General features: G+C 44.5%; 1 protein-coding gene across 1 annotated transcript in view; it reads right to left on the bottom strand.

Annotated features, from left to right (window-relative positions):
* Positions 1–17,759: 17,759 nt before the first annotated feature.
* The window catches only part of LOC143288890 (toll-like receptor 2), a 2,573-nt gene continuing 332 nt past the window's right edge, over positions 17,760–20,000 (bottom strand). Inside the window, exon 1 of the mRNA XM_076597552.1 lies at positions 17,760–20,000. This exon is cut by the window's right edge and continues 332 nt beyond it. Within this exon, the coding sequence (XP_076453667.1) occupies positions 17,760–19,979 (2,220 nt within the window). The 5' untranslated portion in view covers positions 19,980–20,000.

Below are 20,000 nucleotides of genomic sequence, written 5' to 3'. Positions count from 1 at the left end.
CTTTGTGCCTGTTCTTTTTGATATTCTTTGACTTTTCTGAGGATTTCCGATTTTCCTAGATGTAGGCCGCTCGTTGGTGTTGCGTTACCAGCAAGTCTGTCAGCTCGCTCATTTCCCTTAACTCCTGCATGTCCCGGGCAGTATCACCATGTGAGTTTTTTAATCTGAAAGTTGCGCATTGCCTTATGCCACTCTGGGCTTCCCATTCCGTTTTCAATTTTCTGTATGAGGTTCATTGAGTCGGTTAGAATCATGGCATGTTGGTTTCCGGGCGTATGGATGGACGATAGCCACTGGAGGGCATGTGTCACAGCTTCAACTTCCATCGTTAGGCTGGAGGTTGTGACTTTGTAGGCAGCATTCTCTTCCCTAACTGTTTTTCCATTTTGTTTCACAGTGAATCTCCAACCGGATTGGTCTTCGGTGACTGAGCCATCTGTGTATATGATGATGTCCTCTTCTTTACTGTTTTCTTCTATGAGTAGCTTCACTTCCGCATCAGTTTTGCCCTCTGGCCATTCCTGACGATGTCTTCCTAGAGTGGGTGAAATGGCTGTGTTGAATAGATGGTTGAGGTTTTCGGGGTTTTTCTCCCATTCTTTGGTTTCTTTCAGGTCTTGTAGTCGGCATACTAGCTGGATTGTGTCTTCTGCTTGCCCCATCCATGATCTTTCTCGTCCTAGACGGCTGCCTTTTGGTTCTTTGACTGCGACATGCAGTGGGTTTTGAGGGTTTTCTAATGCTTTGAAGTAGGTCTTGACCTGTTCTAACTTGTTTCTGGCCTGCACTGAAGGAAGGTCAAGCAGGTATCACATGGTTTCTGTGGGCGTGTCCTTTGTTGTTCCAAGGATCAGCCTCATAGCTTCATTTTGTACTCTTTCTAATTTTAGGAGGTTGCTTTGAGACGGTGTTGTTAGCCTAAGTCCGTAGTCGATCACACTGAGGACGAGTGATTGGTATAGCAGGAAGAGGTGGCGTTGTTCAATACCTTTGGTTGCCATTGCTTTTAAGACTGAAAGGCCCTTTTTGCATTTGAGAACAGTATTTTCCGTATGTTTTCTGAAGGTCAGCATCCTGTCGAAGTGTATTCCTAGGTAGCGTAGGCATTCAGTTTTCTCGATCTGAATCCCATCGAATGACACAGAAGGTGGTGATTTGCTCGCGGTTCTGTTGTTGAGGGTGCACAGCAATGTTTGGACAGACAGAGACGGACAGGCAGACTTGAACACAGACACGGGTGGTTTATTCACGCCGGCTCTGCATTCCCATCCCCTACCCGCCCGCCATTCGGGGTTTGTGAACAGCAAGAAAAACAGATGCGTTCATGTAGCAGTGAAAACCAAATGTTCCAGTCCAAGGTGTCGCGAACACAAAACCTAAGTGTGGACATTTATTTCATGCCTTGTACAAAACAAGATAATTCCAGATGGTTCTAATCAGTTGCAAACGGCAATTGCATAATGACTACAAAATGATAGACGCATAGATAATCTAAAAGTATAGCTTCGTTGCACGCACTACCCAACCCTCCCCCTCCACACACACACACACATGCGCGCATGCACGCTCGCTAACACAGTTACCTAATTCGTTTTACTCTCTCACTTACATACAAGCACATGTGCGGACTTAGCCGCCAGGGAATCGTGCAGATGACGTAAGATTCGTTTTTTACACAAGTAAGCTTTCAGTTTCAGTTTCTCAAGGAGGCGTCACTGCGTTCGGAAAAAAATCAATATACACTACACCACGTCTGCAAGGCAGATGCCTGACAGCAGCATAACCCAACGCACTTGTCAGGGCCCCAGGGTCCCGGGTTCGAATCCCGGTCACGGGGCGTGGGGGATAAAGGGTGGAGATCTTTTCCGATCTCCCCAGATCAACAGATGTGCTCATCCCCTAGTGCCTGAACCCCCTTTGTGTCTATACGCACTTTTAAAAATCTCGTAATCCATGTCAGCGTTCGGTGGGTTATGTGGAGTGATGGCCTAGAGGTAACGCGTCCGCCTAGGAAGCGAGAGAATCTGAGCGCGCTGTTTCGAATCACAGCTCAGCCGCCGATATTTTTATCCCCCTCCACTAGACCTTGAGTGGTGGTCTGGACGCTAGTCATTCGGATGAGACGATAAATCGAGGTCTCGTGTGCAGCATGCTCTTAGCGCACGTAAAAGAACCCACGGCAACAAAAGGGTTGTTCCTGGCAAAATTCTGTAAAAAAATCCACTTTGATAGGAAAAACAAATAAAACTGCACGCAGGAAATACAACAACAACAACAACAACAACAACAACAAAAGTGTGGCGCTGTAGTGTAGCGACGCGCTCTCCCTGGGGAGAGCAACCCGAATTTCACAGAGAAATCTGTTGTGATAAAAAGAAATACAAATACAAATACAACAAGAACACACCCGGCATGTACCACGCCCCCCACTCCCCACCACTCCCACCCCACCCCGCTCCCTGAACACGGAGTATGACTACCCACATGGCGGGGATAAAAACGGTCATACACGTAAAAGCCCACTCGTGTGTCAAGAGTGAACGTGGACGCCGCATCCCAAGAACGAAGAAGAAGACACACACACGCACACACACATGCAAACACACCCACACTCTTCTTCATCTTCCTACACTCATTCATGCCATCCTGTCTTTGTTTCCCTTCTGCCTCCATCAGTGGATTACCTCATCGACCTTTCTTCTTCTTTTTTTTTTTTTTTTTTTTTTAATCTTTTTTTCTTCTTTCCTCTTGTGGCAAGGTCGGATCTACCCTGGTGGTAGTGGTGGTGGTGGTATTTTATTTTTCCTTTCGCTCTAAGTGAATGTGATTAATGACCTGTCTCTCTTTCTCTGTCTGTACCCCTGTGGCTTGGTGGGTTGGGTTTTGTTTTTGTTGTTGTTGGGGTTTTTGTTGTTGTTGTTGTTGTCTCATCTGTCTCTTTCTCCCTCTCGCTCCTTCCCTTCCATGTTTTGAACAATGGCAAAAGTGTGTGTGTCGGTGTGTGTGTGTGTGTGTGTGTGTGTGTGTGTGTGTGTGTGTGTGTGTGTGTGTGTAGTTTAGTTTAGTGGAATTGTGTGTGTGTGCGTGTAGTTTAGTTTAGAGTTTAGTGAAATTGTGTGTGTGTGTGTGTGTGTGTGTGTGTGTTTGTGTGCGTGTGTGTGTGTGTGTGTGTGTGTATGTGCATGTGTGTGTTTGTGTGTGTTTATTTAGTGTGTGTGTTGTTTTTTCGTGTGTGTGTGTGTGTGTGTGTGTGTGTGTGTGTGTGTGTGTGTGTGTGTGTGTGTGTGTGTGTGTGTGTGTGTGTGTGTGTGTGTGTGTGTGTAGTTTAGTTTAGTGAAATTGTGTGTGTGTGTGTAGTTTAGTTTAGTGAAATTGTGTGTGTGTGTGTGTGTGTGTGTGTGTGTGTGTGTGTGTGTGTGTGTGTGTGTGTAGTTAAGTTTAGTGAAATTGTGTGTCTGTGTGTGTGAGTGAAATGTGTGCGTGTGTATGTGTGTGTTGATTTTTCGTGTTCGTGTTCGTGTGTGTGTGTGTGTGTGTGTGTGTGTGTGTGTGTGTGTTGGGTGGTGCGGGACGGGGCAGGGAGAGGGAGGGGGGTGTAGCAGTAGGGGTGGCTGGAGGAAGTGTGGTGTCCTCATCAATACGTCTTGATGTCAGGGGCTGATTGACAGGTCTGGTCTGCAGATGGTGAGGTGAGCCCACCACCCCCTCCCTCACCACTCTCCTCCACCCCCCCCCCCCCCTTCTCACGGCAACCCCACAATTCCCCATTGCCCCTGCCCTCTCTGTGTCTTTGTCTGTTTGTCTTTCTTTCTCTCTCTCCCTGTCTGTCTGTCTGTCTCTCTTTCCCTCTCAGTCAGTCTGTCTGTCTGTTTCTCTCTTTCCCTCTCTGTCTCTCTATCTCTCTCCCTCTTCTGTCTGTCTGCCTCTCTGTCTCTCCTCTTCCTCTCCTCTGTTTCTCTCTGTGTATGTCCCTCAGACATTTTGCACACACATTCGCACACACACATACACACATACACAAGAAAACACACAACCACACACACACACACACACACACACACACACACACACACACACACGCCACACACACACACACACTCTCTCTCTCTCTCTCTCAGACGAAAAACAACAACAACAACAACAGCAACAACAACAACAGCAACACACACACACACATACCCCCCCCACCCCCCCAACACACACACTTTTCTCATTCAAAACATGGAAGGGAACAAGGGGTGGGGGTGGTGGAGGGGGAGGACAAAAAAAAACTACCCAGATAAGACTGTAAAAAGAAAAGAAAAAAAAACAATACACAGGGGGACAGACAGAGACAGAGAGACAGGTCATTAATCACATTCACTTACAGGGAAAGGAAAAAAAAGAAAACACCACGCCCACCACCACAACCTCCAGCAGAGCAGACTTTGCCACAGGAGGGAAAAGAAAGAAAGAAAGAAAGAAAGAAAGAAAGAAAAATAATAAATAAAAAAAGGTCGATAAGGTAATCCGCTGATGGGGACAAAAACAGAAACAGAGAAAGACAGGGTGGTGTGAATGAGTGGAGGAAGATGAAGGTGTGTGTGTGTGTGTGTGTGTGTGTGTGTGTGTGTGTGTGTGTGTGTGTGTGTGTGAGTGCGTGTGTATGTGTGTGTATGTGTGTTTGTGCATGTTTTATCTATTTATTTATGTGTGTGTGTGTGTGTGTGTGTGTGTGTGTGTGTTGTTGTTGTTTTATTTGTGTATGGGGTGCTTGTGTGTTTATATATATATATATATATGTGTGTGTGTGTGTGTGTGTGTGTGTGCGCGCGCGCGCGTGCGTATGTATGTTCCTTTGTGTGTATGCGTGTGCGAGTGTGTTTTTGCGTGTGTGTTTATGTACCGGTGTGTAACCATGTGCGTTATGTGAGTATGTGTTCATGTGTGTATATTGGTATATTGTGTATATAGTGTGTATATGCGCCTGCGTGTGTGTGATTGTATTGTATTGTATTTCTCTTTTTGTCACAGCAGATTTCTCTTCGTGAAATTCGGGCTGCTCTCCCCAGGGAGAGCGCGTCGCTACACTACAGCGCCACCCATTTTAATTTTTTTTCCCTGCGTCCAGTTTTGTTTTCCTATCAAAGTGGATTTTTCTACAGAATTTTGCCAGTGCCGTGGGTTCTTTTACGTGCGCTAAGTGCATGCTGCACACGGGACCTCGGTTTATCGTCTCATCCGAATGACCAGCGTCAAGATCACCACTCGAGGTCTTGTGGAGGGCGAGAAAATATCGGCGGCTGAGCCGTGATTCGAACCAGCCCCCTCAGATTCTCTCGTTTCCTAGGCGGACGCGTTAACTCTAGGCCATCACTCCACTGTGAGCGCTCGTGTATTTTTGTGCATGTGTGTGTGTGTTTGTTTGTTTGTTTGTTTGTGTGTGTGTGTGTGTGTGTGTGTGTGTGTGTGTGTGTGTGTGTGTTTGTTTGTTTGTTTGTTGGGGAGTGTGGATGGTGAAAGTGCCGAGGAATGGATGGAAGCCTGCAATTCACTTGCGTCGGTACTGGTGCTAGGATTTCTTAAGCGTTCTTCGAAACTGAACAGCCCAACTTGGAATCAGGGTCTCAGTTATTATAGGATAGATAGGAAGTTTCTGGGCTTTTTTTTTTTTTGTAGGCGTTCCTCCCATTCACAGGACTGACATTTGCTGAGACACAATCACTCACACATGCTGGTCTAGAAGGGAGAAGGCTAGCAGTGCACGACAACATCGCGGTGCCTAGACGAAAGTTCCCCACGGAGCAAAGGGACCAAGGCATTGCAAGGCAAAGCAAGGTAAGGCAGGGCAAGGTAAGGCAGGGCAAGGCAAGGTAAAGCAAGGTAAGGCAGGGCAAGGCAAGGCAAGGCAAAGCAAGGTAAGGCAGGGCAAGGCAAGGCAAAGCAAGGTAAGGCAGGGCAAGGCAAGGCAAAGCAAGGCAAGGCAGGGCAAGGCAAGGCAAAGCAAAGCAAGGCAAGGTCTCGTTGTTTGGTTTCTGATCCAGTGTTCACCAGTGATCAAGAGTTCGAGACCCCGTTTCCTCATGGTCTTGTGTCCTTGGGAAAGACACTTTACCCTGATTTTGAAATGGGTACCTGACTTCGGCTTGGAGAAGGTTAAAAGTGGCGGAAGGAGACGATTGGGTTAAACTTAGCCCCTAGACACAGTGAATATTTGTCTGTCTGTCTGTCTCACAGTGGGACACAGTGATGAAAACGACAGACAAGACAGTCTGTTTCTCTTTCTCTCTGTCTGTATCACCTCTGTTAACACTCTTTCTTCTGTCAGATCTGATGAACCCCCAACCCCACTCTAATCTCTTTTCTGCAGATCTGACGAACCTCCAACCCCACTCTAATCTCCTTTTTCCGTAGATCTGATGAACCCCCAACCCCTCTATAATCTCCTAAACTCTTGTCCGTAGATCTGAACCCCCAACCTCACTCTAATCTTCTAACTCTTGTCCATAGATCTGAACACTCCAACTCCAATCTGATCTCCTTACTATTGTCCGTAGATCTGAACCCTCCAACCCCACTCTAATCTCCTGACTCTTGTTGTTCGTAGATTTGAACCCCCAACCCTACTCTCTAATCTCCTAACTCTTTGTCCATTGATCTGAAACTCCCAACCCCACTCTAATCTCCTTACTCTTGAACGAAGCTCTCAGGCTGTCGAGACGTGTGGCCCGTGCAATTACGCGCACACCTCGCGGGAGAATTCTCCTGTCGACCATTCCATCTGTCACTGTCTTCAGCCCTTGTTGCTTCGACTTCGGTACCATTTTGTAGACAATGTCAGTCTCTCTGTCTCTCTCTGTCAGTCTCTCTGTCTGTCTCTCTGTCTCTCTCTGTCAGTCTCTCTGTCTCTCTCCCTCTGTCTCTCTTTGTCAGTCTCTCTGTCTCTGTCCCTCTGTCTCTCTTTGTCAGTCTCTCTGTCTCTGTCCCTCTGTCTCTCTGTCAGTCTCTCTGTCTCTGTCCCTCTGTCTCTCTCTGTCAGTCTCTCTGTCTCTCTCCCTCTGTCTCTCTGTCAGTCTCTCTGTCTCTCTCCCTCTGTCTCTCTGTCAGTCTCTCTGTCCCTCTGTCTCTCTGTCAGTCTCTCTGTCCCTCTGTCTCTCCTTGTCAGTCTCTCTGTCTCTCTCCCTCTGTCTCTCTCTGTCAGTCTCTCTGTCTCTCTCCCTCTGTCTCTCTTTGTCAGTCTCTCTGTCTCTGTCCCTCTGTCTCTCTCTGTCAGTCTCTCTGTCTCTCTCCCTCTGTCTCTCTCTGTCAGTCTCTCTGTCTCTCTCCCTCTGTCTCTCTCTGTCAGTCTTTCTGTCTCTCTCCCTCTGTCTCTCTTTGTCAGTCTCTCTGTCTCTGTCCCTCTGTCTCTCCTTGTCAGTCTCTCTGTCTCTCTCCCTCTGTCTCTCCTTGTCAGTCTCTCTGTCTCTGTCCCTCTGTCTGTCAGTCTCTCTGTCTCTGTCCCTCTGTCTCTCTGTCAGTCTCTCTGTCCCTCTGTCTCTCTGTCCCTCTGTCTCTCCTTGTCAGTCTCTCTGTCTCTCTCCCTCTGTCTCTCTCTGTCAGTCTCTCTGTCTCTCTCCCTCTGTCTCTCTTTGTCAGTCTCTCTGTCTCTGTCCCTCTGTCTCTCTCTGTCAGTCTCTCTGTCTCTCTCCCTCTGTCTCTCTTTGTCAGTCTCTCTGTCTCTGTCCCTCTGTCTCTCTTTGTCAGTCTCTCTGTCTCTGTCCCTCTGTCTCTCTGTCAGTCTCTCTGTCTCTGTCCCTCTGTTTCTCTTGGGGCTTTGGCCTTAATGAATAAAATTCTGAATCGGGGGAAAAAAAATCTGATTTCCTCTGTCTCTCTCTGACAGTCTCTCTGTCTCTCTCCCTCTGTCTCTCTGTGTCGCTGTCTCTTCTCGTCTCTGTCTCTCTGTTTCAGTCTCGCTCGCTCCCCCCCTCTATCTACCTGAAGATCTAGTCATCAGCCCCATCCACATGTAATATGCGGCTTCTGTTCAAACGTGTGTGTGTGTGTGTGTGTGTGTGAGAGAGAGAGAGAGAGAGAGAGAGAGAGAGAGAGAGAGAGAGAGAGTCCATGTGTGTGTGTGTGTGTGTGTGTGTGTGTGTGTGTGTGTGTGAGTCTGTCTCTCTCTCTGTGTCACTGTCTCTGTCTGTCTGTCTCTCTATCGCTTTCTCTCTCTGTGTCTCTGTCTCTGTCTGTCTGCCTGTCTGTCTGTCTGTCTGTCTCTCTCTCTCTCTGTGTGTGTGTGTGTGTGTGTGTGTGTGTGTGACTGAATTCTGTGTGATGCAGGTTTTTGTTTGCTTTTTTTTTTTTTTTTTTTTTTTTTTAGCAAGAGACACTTGGACAGTTGCTTTAGCCGACTGAGAGGGTCCATGGAGTTGTGATGTCTGTTTTTTTGTCACTGTATGTGTCCCTCTCTCCATCTTCTTCTTGTTCTTGTCTCTTCTTCTTGTTCTTCTTCTTCTTTTTCTTCTTCTTGTGTGTGTGTGTGTGTGTGTGTGTGTGTGTGTGTGTGTGAGCTGAAGCATGAACAAACTATCCATGGATGTTTCCATTTAAAGTTTTTTTTTGTTTTGTTTGTTGTTGTTGTTGTTGTTGTTGTTTTTGAGAAGTCCAGTGCTTCGCAGAATGAAAAACAATAGCAACACACGTCACACATGACGACCACGACACAAAGAAATGCACTTACGAAACCACCCACAAAATCAATATAAAAACAGCGATCTAGCGAGACGACACGCACAAACAGCAAGTTATAGCACGTGAGTCAACACGTGCAACTAACCCACACTACCCAGTCTATCTATACAGGGCGATACACGCTCAAGACATAAAGCTACACTCGTAATATGATAATCACAACCGAAACCAAACCGATCCGCATTTCTGAGGAAAGGGGAGGCCAGACTACAGCGATTTCTTTGCGCACAGGTCTGCAGGTCAAGTGTGCGCACAGGTCTGCAGGTCAAGTGTGCATTGTCTGTCTTCCACGGGCTCTGTGTGTGTGTGTGTGTGTGTGTGTGTGTGTGTGTGTGTGTGTGTGTGTTTAGGGAGGGGTGCATACGATTGTGTGAGAGAGAGAGCTCTAGAGAGACAGTGTGTTCGTCTTCAGTTTAACGTCTTTCCACTAACAACTAGTTATAGCACATGAGTCAACACATGCAACTAACCCACACCACCCAGTCTATCTATACAGGGCGATACACGCTCAAGACATAAAGCTACACTCGTAATATAATAATGTGTGCGTGTATGTATGTGTGTATCTGTGTGTGCGTGTGTGTGTGTGTGTGTGTGTGTGTGTGTGTGTGTGTGTGTGTTATGATGGGGATATGATGACTTGGTAGATGTCTAACAGACCGATAGGCATTGTACCTGTTTCCTATCTGTCTGCCTCACACACACACACACGCACAGACGCACGCACGCGCACACACACACACACACACACACACACACACACAGAGGCAAACACATAACTTTACTTAGAGAAATGCGCTATACATTCTTTCATCTCTTTTTCTTCTCCTTCTTCTTCTCCTTATTGATGAAATACATAGTATGCTTCCATCATTCATTCATTCCTCTTTTCTTTCTTTCTTTCTTTTTTTCTGTTGTCATTTTCTTTCTTCCTTTCATCCCACTCTGGTGAGCAACTTTGAATATTATCGTATCCATCTGGTTAGCCGTTGGCAATCGTGTGCAGAAAGAATGTTTGTTGTTTGAAAGGATGACTCTCAAGAACCGAGGTATATATATATATATATATATATATATATATATATATATATATATATATATAGATAGATAGATAGATAGATAGATAGATAGATAGATAGATAGATCTCTCTCTCTCTCTCTCTATATATATATATATATATATTAACACACTGCCTACTGAGCGCGGCATATGAGGTAACGGGTCGCGTTCCTTACTGATTACCACTACACACGTATTGACATTCACAAATTTGAATGGAAGGATGCTCAATAGCAAGTCAGCCATCTAGCCACTACAGTCACAAAACGCTCAGGACCATCAGGAAACTTGCACAGCGTTCTTCTTTTCTTTGAGGCACAGTGGAATGACGCTGAATTTTCGGAAAGTTTCAGTTTCAGTTTCAGAAGCTCAAGGAGGCATCACTGCGTTCGGACAAAACCATATACGCTACACCACATCTGCCAAGCAGATGCCTGACCAGCAGCGTAACCCAACGCGTTTAGTCAGGCCTTGAGGAAAAAAAAGAAGAAAAAAAAAGGTGAATAAATAATAGATAAGCTTACACAAATAAATAAATAAATAAATAATAACTAAAAAAATAAAAAAAAAAATAAAAAAGGGTAGTAGTAAAAAAGAAAAAGAAAAAAAAGGTAGTAGTAAAAAAAAAATAAAGAAGATAAACAGTCGTGTGTGTGTGCTTAATGCTGTGACCACTGTTTTATACAGCACCAGTAGTAACCAGTGGTGCTTCCTTTAATGTGCACTTCCATTCTTTCCCGGGAAATCCACAGCTGTCGTTCATTAACCACTGAAATAAGTGTGAACCCCCGAAAACGGAGTATGGCTGCCTACATGGCGGGGTAAAAACGGTCATACACGTTAAAGCCCAATCGTGTACATACGAGTGAACGTGCGAGTTGCAGCCCACGAACGAAGAAGAAGCAGTGTAAATTTTGTAATGAAGAGTGTTTCTCCAAACGCAGTTTTGACGGGCCCAGTAACCGAATGGTTGAAGTGTTGGACTTTTAATCTGAGGGTCCCGGGTTCGAATCTCGGTGACGGCGCCTGGTGGATAAAGGGTGGAGGTTTTTCTGATCTCCCAGGTCAACATATGTGAAAACCTGCTGGTACCTGAACCCCCTTTGTGTGTATACGTACGCATTAAAGACCCTGTGATCTATGTCCGCGTTCGGTGGGTTATGGGAAAAAAGAACATACCCTGCATGCACACCCCCGAAAACGGATTATGGCTGCCTCCATGGCGGGGTAAAAAAACGGCCATACACGTGTAATGCGAGTGAACGTGGGAGTTGCAGCCCACGAACGAAGAAGTTACATGTGTGTCTGAGTGAAATCTGATTAAATGACACAGGAAACGAATGATGAGCGCCCAGTGGCAGCCGTCAGTTGGCTCTACCCAGGTAGGCAGCCTGTTGTGCAAATGGCCCCGTGTTTGTAAAGCGCTTAGAGGTTGGTCTCCGACCGAGGATAGGCGCTATATAAGTATCTATATCAACCAATCAACCAATTAATTTTCAAGATGTTCATGGCACACGTGTGCTTCAAAACAACCGTGAGTGTGTTTATTTAGAGGATTGCACTGGCTCTTAGTACTGTAGCATTGGAGGCGCTAGTTGGCCATTGGGAACCATCCCAACACCGACTGTTCTAAAACCCTCTTGCCCGAGAGAGTGGGGTTGTAACTTGGGCAAGACACTCTCCGCTTTTATCAAAATTCTAGCCCAGATAGTCAGGACAGCAGTTGTCTCATTTGCTGTTCTGATGGTCATAGTCGGACACGACTGACTGTCATAAATACTGTGGTTGACCATATGCACCTCGCAAGATTTAAGTTATCGCTCGATTGTTTAATTAACATTTTATGAAACACACCTTTTTATATTATATTTTGTTTTTGTTTTATGAAGTGGTTCTTAATTTATGTGGTGCCAGTGTATTGTGTCCTTAATTTCTTTGAAGTCAGTATATTGTCCTTGTGTTTCTGTGGAGTCAATATGCTGTGTCCTTTATTTCGGTGAAGTCAGTATACTGTGTCCTTAATTTCTGTGATGTCAGTAAACTGTGTCTTTAATTTCTGTGATGTCAGTAAACTGTGTCCTTAATTTCTGTGATGTCAGTATACTGTGTCCTTAATTTCTGTGATGTCAGTATACTGTGTCCTTAATTTCTGTGATGTCAGTATACTGTGTCCTTAATTTCTGTGATGTCAGTATATTGTGTTCTTAATTTCTGTGGAGTCAGGACATATTGTGTCCTTGACTTCTGTTAGGTGAATGTATTGTCAACCCAGTCAACAGTTACAGGAAACATGATAACCACCAATTCGAATTTGTGAAAAATCAATTATTTTTAATGTCCAAAAATAACAACCAAAAAGCATGGTTCCAAAGGCAAGCACAGCGAGTGAATAAGCCATTGAAATAACAAGAAAGGAGGGGGGGAAAAGATAAATGAAAAAATATGATGATATTAATGATAACAATGATGATAATAATACTCAATACTATTATAAAGTGATGTTGATAATGATAATATTTAGTTCCATCGCGCCTTTCATTGACAAACGGTAAAGCTCCAGACATTCCACATGAGTGAAATATAGCAAAAAGGAACATTTTTCCTAGAAAAATGATCATCACAAGTCAAAAAATAAAAATTAGCATCTATCCAGTGCGTACAACTTACAGTCACCTCAACTACATAGCGAACGTCTATATTTCATCCACGTAATCATGATACCAATCACCCACCCACGTATGCACAGTCATATGAAAACACACACACACACACACACACACACACACACACACACACACACACACACACCACGCACACATACTACACACGCGCACGCACACACACACACGCGCGCATATATACATACATACATACATACATTGATACTGGGAATATGCTTGCAAAACAAATGATTTGAAGCAGCATTTACAGAAACAACAATTTCGCATGCAAAAAATACTCCAATTGAAAAGAATAAGAACAGGGTGTGATATTATCTGGATTTCCCTCGTACACATCAGAGGATTTTGCACGTGACTGTCATCAATAAAAACAAGTATTTTTGAAATTCGTGTTAAAAGAAGATACCCTGAACATGACATGCAGTTCGTACATGTGTAGCGATCAAATATACCATAAACTAAAATTGAAAACCCTTCAAGTGAAACCAAACTCACTAGAAACAGCATCATAAAGTCTTCGTTCTGGGAAAAAGCAAGAACAAAAAAAACCAAAACAAAAAAAAAAACGCGAAGGCAGCACATTAAGGCAGAGAGAGAGAGAGAGAGAGAGAGAGAGAGGGGGGGGGGGGGTGACAGACAAACACACACACACACACACACACAGAGAATGAATTAACGAACTGATTTTGTTGTTGTTGTTGTTGTACTGGGGATATAAGAGTAAGCACTGAATGCCTTTTTCCATTCAGCGCTCGTAAGTAGGAGGGGGAGGGGGTGGGAATGAAAGAAAAGATTAGATCTTAAAGAAACACAATAAGGAAAAAAGAATGTATCAAACCAACGTAAACATGAATAATTACTCATTGATACATGAACAAACGTTTACCTTAGGTAAAAGTGAACCAGAGATGAAATGAAATGGAATATTTTAATGTTCTTTGGCCATGGGCACATAAACATGGAGGGGGAAATCTCACTCACTTAAAGACACAAAATATAAATAAATAAATAAATAAATAAATAAATACCTTCATAACATAGCACATTCTACGACTCAGCATATAAATCAAATTATATAATATATACATTCCTCCTCTTTTAGCTTACGCTTCTTCCATATCAGATTTCATAACTATACTCTTCATTAAACTACATTTTATATAGGCCTTTTACTTTCTACAAACTTCTGCCTTTGTTTCATACGGTGGAAAACAAACTTGGAAACTAATAATGACAGGTCCCTACAGTTTCCATCTGACAATCTCTCTAATCGCGGATTGATTCCATCGACAAAAAAAAATGTTTCTTAATCCTGAGTATAATGGGCAAACATGTATAAAAAAGAAAAAAGAAAAAAAAAAGTTTTCATCTTCTACACAGTCTTTACAATATGGACAGTACGAGTACGACAGTGCGATTTCTTTACCGTATCTGTTCGTATTGCTGTAAATCTCAACACTCGGCATGTAATCTGGGATAAATGAAGCCACAAGAAAACGAAGACTGCTTATTTCCTGTAAATAAAGACAAACATCAGGTTCTCTTTAATTAACTTATGAAAACTATACATTTCTCTGTCTCTTGTTATATTTGCTGTGCTTACACACACACTTTAATCAGTTAGAAGCATACTTGATTTCAGTTTAATCGTTCGTCAGTCTAAAGATTTCAACTGATGCTAAGCTTACGTCTTTTGTCCTTGCCACACAAATACTCCATAACCAGTGTTGCCATTGGGCGAACTGGAATCTGTGTTTGTGCTTCACCGTATTTAATTAATACATCTTTTTATCAGATCAGTAAACTGCAAGTATTATAAACTGGCAGAATCGTCGAAATTCCATCTTCAAATCTCTACCATTCGTGTTTGCTTACGTTAAACTGATTCAACGCAGTTTGTAATTTTCCGCGATGAGCTCGCTGAAACTGACCCTTTTCAGGTGACTTAAATTAAGATTATAAATGTATCTTAACTAATAAACACTTCATTTTATACTCATTAGAAAGTAGGTGTTGAGCTCTTTCTTTTGCGTCCAATCCGACGAAAATCGGCTCAGGAATCATTTAGAAATCTATCACTGAACACCTTGAAACAAACACAATTCTAATCAGATTTAGCCTGATTGGGGACGTTTTGCTTCACGGTCCACACTAGCCTCATTGCAGTTCGCTTAACTTGCATAAATTGATGGAGTGGGTGATCATCTGGTCACTTTTCACCTGGCCAGTCATCTGACCAGAGCCGCTCTCTCTCTCTTTCTGTGTCGCAAGCAGTGTGTGTGTTCCCACAACGGCTGGTGTCATCGCCATATCGCTTGCACTGCTTTCCTCTTCTACTCATTCTTGTATTCCTCTTCTTCTGAACTTCTAAATAACTATTGTAGAAATAAAACAATAGGAAAACCCTTTTGTGACTGGCCTCTATATGTTCCTGGCCTGTGCGCGGGGATTCTTGTCTGTCCTTCGATTCAGTAAATCAATCATTAGTAAATCTTTTGTACCGTCCCCCTTATATACCACTCCGGACCACAGCTACATAATGATGATGATGATGATGATGATAATGGTAATGATATAATGACGATGATGATGATGACGATGATGGTGATACATGATAATAACAATAATGGGGATGATGATGATAATAATGATAATAATAACAACAACAACAATAATAATAATATTAAATATTCATAATGATGATAATAGTAATAATGATAATAGCAATGGTAATGATAATCATAGCAATAGTAACAATGGTGATGATAATGGTTGGATGTATTTTTGTACATGTATGAGCTCATTTCTGCATTGTTTCATTGACATATTCGCGTGTCCCCCAAAAAGTGAACCGCTTTTTGACAAGTATTTTCTCAGTTTTCAATAGTAACCTTATCACTTTCACTCAAAGGCATGGTTGATCCTTCCAAGCTGAAACTTTGGACAGAACTGATTTTAGGTACAGACGACAATAAAAAAAAAAAAAAAAAAAAAAAAAAAAAAATCAATAGACTTGACACCCAGGCAGGCTATTTTTTAGACTGACACTGAGTGACAGATGCCAACACCTGGCAGCTGGCATAAACATGATGAAGGTCACATTGCACAGCTCTGATACTGGATTTTTTTTTTTTTACATGCTGTTTTGAATTTGACAATACTTGCATAATTTGCGTCCCAACTTTTAGATATTTTGCAGACTTGTTGATGATAACCTAAGGTTACTGTGTGACAATTTTCAATGAACTCGGTTTCTCTATCACTGAGAAAATACTTCTCAAAAAGTGATTCACTTTTGTGGGTACGCGCGCGCGTACATATCTTCTCTCTGTCTATGTTTGTCTGTCTGTCTGTCTGTCTCTCTCTCTCTCCTTTTTTTTTTTTTTTTTTTTTTTTTTGCGCGCATCATGCGAGCAAACTAAGTGGGGAAAAGAAGTCATCGTCTGTATACACACTGACTGAAACCATTTATTGTCAGATTAACTGTTTGTTGTACTGTATACACACACACACACACACACACACACACACACACACACACACACACACACACACACAGAAGGAGAGAGAGAGAGAGAGAGAGAGAGATACGACCTATACCAACAATAAAACAATGCTAGTTATTTGCAGGGAAATAAGCAGGTGGTGGTGCTTTGCATAATTATATTGAATCACAACAGAACTACCTACTGCACCTATCAGCAGGGCAGGGTCTCCTCTGATGAGTGGTCCTATGGCGGAATCTTTGAAACGATAGACCTCTGTAGAGTGGTGGCATTGACACTGCGGCACGTACACGAACCTGGATGTGACCGTGTATGGGGAATAACAGGATGATCCTCGTGGGGATAAGGGGCAGGGGAGGAGGGGGGGGGGGGGAGATGGGGTGGGGGGAAGGGAGGGGGGAGTTAGGGAGGGGGGGGGCGAGGGGGGAGTGTAATTCCACTCAGCTGGAACGGACAGGGGACGGTAGTGAGGGAGGCACTGGGGGGAAGGGGAGGGGGTGATTTGGAAATGAAAAAACATAACACCAAAAAAACAGAGAACAAAAACCAAAGAAAAACCGAAAGCAAATAAACGAAAATGCCTGAGTACACGGTAAAAAGAAGGACACACACACGCGCGCGCCCGCGCACGCACGCACGCACGCACGCACGCTCGCGCGCGCACACACACACACACTCACGCACGCACGCACGTTCGCACGCACGCACAAACACACACACACACACTCACACACACACACACACACACATATGCACGCACCCCTTCGTGCGGGCAGACACATACAGAGAGACAGAGACAGACAGACAGACAGACAGATGGGATAGAAATGAAAGTTCTCTGTTGGAAATGCTCTGGCGTTTTGGCTTTTATGCCAGAGGCGATTAACTATCGACATTAAAACAAAAAACACACAATGTAAGTCGGCAAAAGAGGCATGAACTACTCCGGAATTATTTTTTGTCGACCCTGTAAGCAACGTTGATGACAGTCGCTTTCAAGGGCCAGTGCTGGTTAAAAAAAAAAAAAAATCATAGTAACTGACATAATAAATGGCCAACCGATAGTAATTTGCCAGGTAAAAAATGTTAACAGACAAACTGTATTGAAATGAGAGAGAGAGACACAGATACAGACACAGACAGACAGAGAGAGCAGAATGATAGGTTTGAAGCCCACTCCCCCTACATCCCCCACATTTTCCCCTTCACTACCATTTCTTTTATATATATATATATATATATATATATATATATATATATATATATATATATATATATATATATATATATATATATATATATAATCCTTCATTCACTTTGATAAAATGATCACATGAAAATGATGTACAAATGTTCACTCGTGTAAGTAATGATGATACGTAAATGACTAATTATCGCTCTCTGTAGAATTGCTACCTTGTCTCACTCCCTACAAGAAAAGAGAAACAGCTGTCAGTGAGAGATCGAGAGAGAGAGAGAGAGAGAGAGAGAGAGAGAGAGAGAGAGGCTCACAGACAAAGACACTGAGTACAAGGTAGGGCAAATGTATTGACATGAAACATTCTTCAGAGCGACAGAAATACATACATACATACATACATACATACATATATACATGCACAAACACACACACACACACACACACACACATACACACACACACATATATATATATATATGTATATATCGGGGGGGAGGGGGGGGGGAGTGGGGGGAGAGAAGTCGTGGGTGGGGGGAAGGGCACTGACACACGAAGTGTGACACAAGGGGGGGGGGGGGGGGGACTAGGGGGAATCAAACCTAACGAGGAAGAATCTCGTGCAGACCCTGAAGCAGACGGCCCCAGAAAGAGGCGATGGCCTCTTCCTGCCCCTCCCGCCACTGGATGTACGTCGTCGTCTTCAGCACCGCCATCATGGACGACGACATCCCACGGGAGGTGACGTCATCCACGCACACCACGATCAGAGCGTCATCGTAGTCCAGCACGTGCGACAGGCAGAGAGACAGCTCGAACTGACACCACTGGCTCTGCACGAAGGGGGTGGAGTAGACCATGAGGACCTTCTTGCTGCTCTCCACGCACTGCACGATGTTGTCCACGATGTGCCTGCCCGGCACGAAATCCCTCTCGTGCACGCACAGCCTCAGCCCCAGCTCGCCCTCCAGCTTGGCCATCAGCTGATGACGCACCCAGGGGAGGTCCTCTGAGGCGTAGGACACGAAGACGTCGAAGTCAAAGTTGTTGGTCAGGAGCCGCTGTCTCCTGAGCACGTCCCGACCTCGGAAGGCTTCGTACATCAGCAGGCGGATGTGCCAGCGGTAGCGGAACACCAGGGAGGCCAGCGTCAGGAGAAGGATGAAGATGCCGCAGGACTGGATGAGGAGAAGGTTGACCTCCTGGCTCAGCAGACACGCCTGGTCGGCCATGGAGAAGTTGGCCAAGGCTACCCCTGGAAGGTTGCCACACACATACTTGGTGGTGGTGTTGCTGTCCTCAAACACGTCGAATCGCTCTGTTAAAAACCAGTGTGTGAACCAACGAAGGTCACAGGAGCAAACGAGTGGATTAAATTCTAGACGTAGACGTGCCAGAGTTTTACGCAAATGCTTGCTGAAGGTGTGTTCGTTTATTGTTTTTATTTTATTGTTATGGAGATCCAGGCTGTTAAGTCCAAACAATATATCGAAAGCCCCATCAGGCACATCAGCAATCATATTATTTGCAAGAAACAAATTGGAAAGGTAAGGGAAATTTACAAACGTTCTGGCAGGTATAGCTCCGATCATGTTATTCGACAAAGACAACACGACCAGAGAGTGTAGATGTCCGACTAGCTCTGAGAACCTGTGGTCATCCATGTACGATGAATTGTTTGAATCTAAATGCAAGTATTTAACTCCACTGCAGTTTGCGAAAGCAAATTTACCGACTTTCTCACGACTAGCAAAACTGAGGCCGTTGTTACGGAGATCGATCTCCATCAGGTTGTTATTATCAAATGCGTTGTCCTCAATTCTCGATTTCTCTGAAAACACAACTCTGGCATTGAACTGGTCATTCAAGAGAAGTTCTTTGAGCAGTGGGAACTTCACGGCACTAAATGTTCGAGCAGGGTAGAGTTTGATGAAGTTAAAGGAGATGTCAAGGCGCGCCAGTGAGGGAAGGCACACTTCCGCTGTGGACAGAATCTGGATACGATTTTGCCTCAAAACGAGGTAGGACAGCACAGGGAAAATTGACTCCTTCCCAGAACACGTCTTTGGAAAACTTCTTAAAGAGTTATCTGCCAAGTCCAGGTGGTAAAGTGACGGCAGTGGGCATGAAGACGTGATGCTATTCAAGTCACATTGACGAAGCTCGAGGTCCTGCAGATTTTGGAGAGGACAAAAACCGTCCAGGTTGTAGGTACCACCGTGTGGGTTGGAGCTGAACATGATGTGCTCAATGTTGTACTGTTCGCTTTGGAACACATAGGTGGGAGGTGGAGGGAGATTGCAGTTTTCCAAGTTGACATCTGTCAACGTTGGGATGGAGAATATCTGTCGGAGGGAATCGAGCTGCAGCTCGTCATTACCATTCAAATCAAGCCATTCTAATCCCCCCATCCCGTCGAAAGCCTCCTTGGACAGCCAGGTGATAAGGTTATATGACAGATCTAAGCTGGTGATTCGGGTCAGATTTGCGAAAAATCCACCGGTCAGGTTATCCGACGACAAACCGTTGTGGCTCAGTTCCACGTGGTGGATGCCATCGGGAAGGCTGGGGACGTAGGTGAAGTTCTCCTGGTGATCTGAGCAGTTGGCAGTGATCCCCTGACACAAGCACAGACCATCCCCACACGGCCTTGCAGAATGCACGGCGTCCTCCGTGGCCGTGTGTGCTGGTGATGCGGCTAAACCAGGAGCTGGAGGGACATCTCTGCTGCCGCACACAACATGCACCACCATCACAAGGGTGAGACACGGCCACCACACACTGCACACCACAGGTCTGGTCATCACGATTCTCCTGCTCATCCTGCTCCTGCTGCTCCTTCT

This window comes from Babylonia areolata, chromosome 13 (assembly GCF_041734735.1).
Source record: "Babylonia areolata isolate BAREFJ2019XMU chromosome 13, ASM4173473v1, whole genome shotgun sequence".
NCBI classification, from domain to species: Eukaryota; Metazoa; Mollusca; class Gastropoda; order Neogastropoda; family Buccinidae; genus Babylonia; species Babylonia areolata.
Note: the sequence above shows the minus strand (reverse complement) of the source record. Positions and strands in the feature narration are given on the sequence as shown.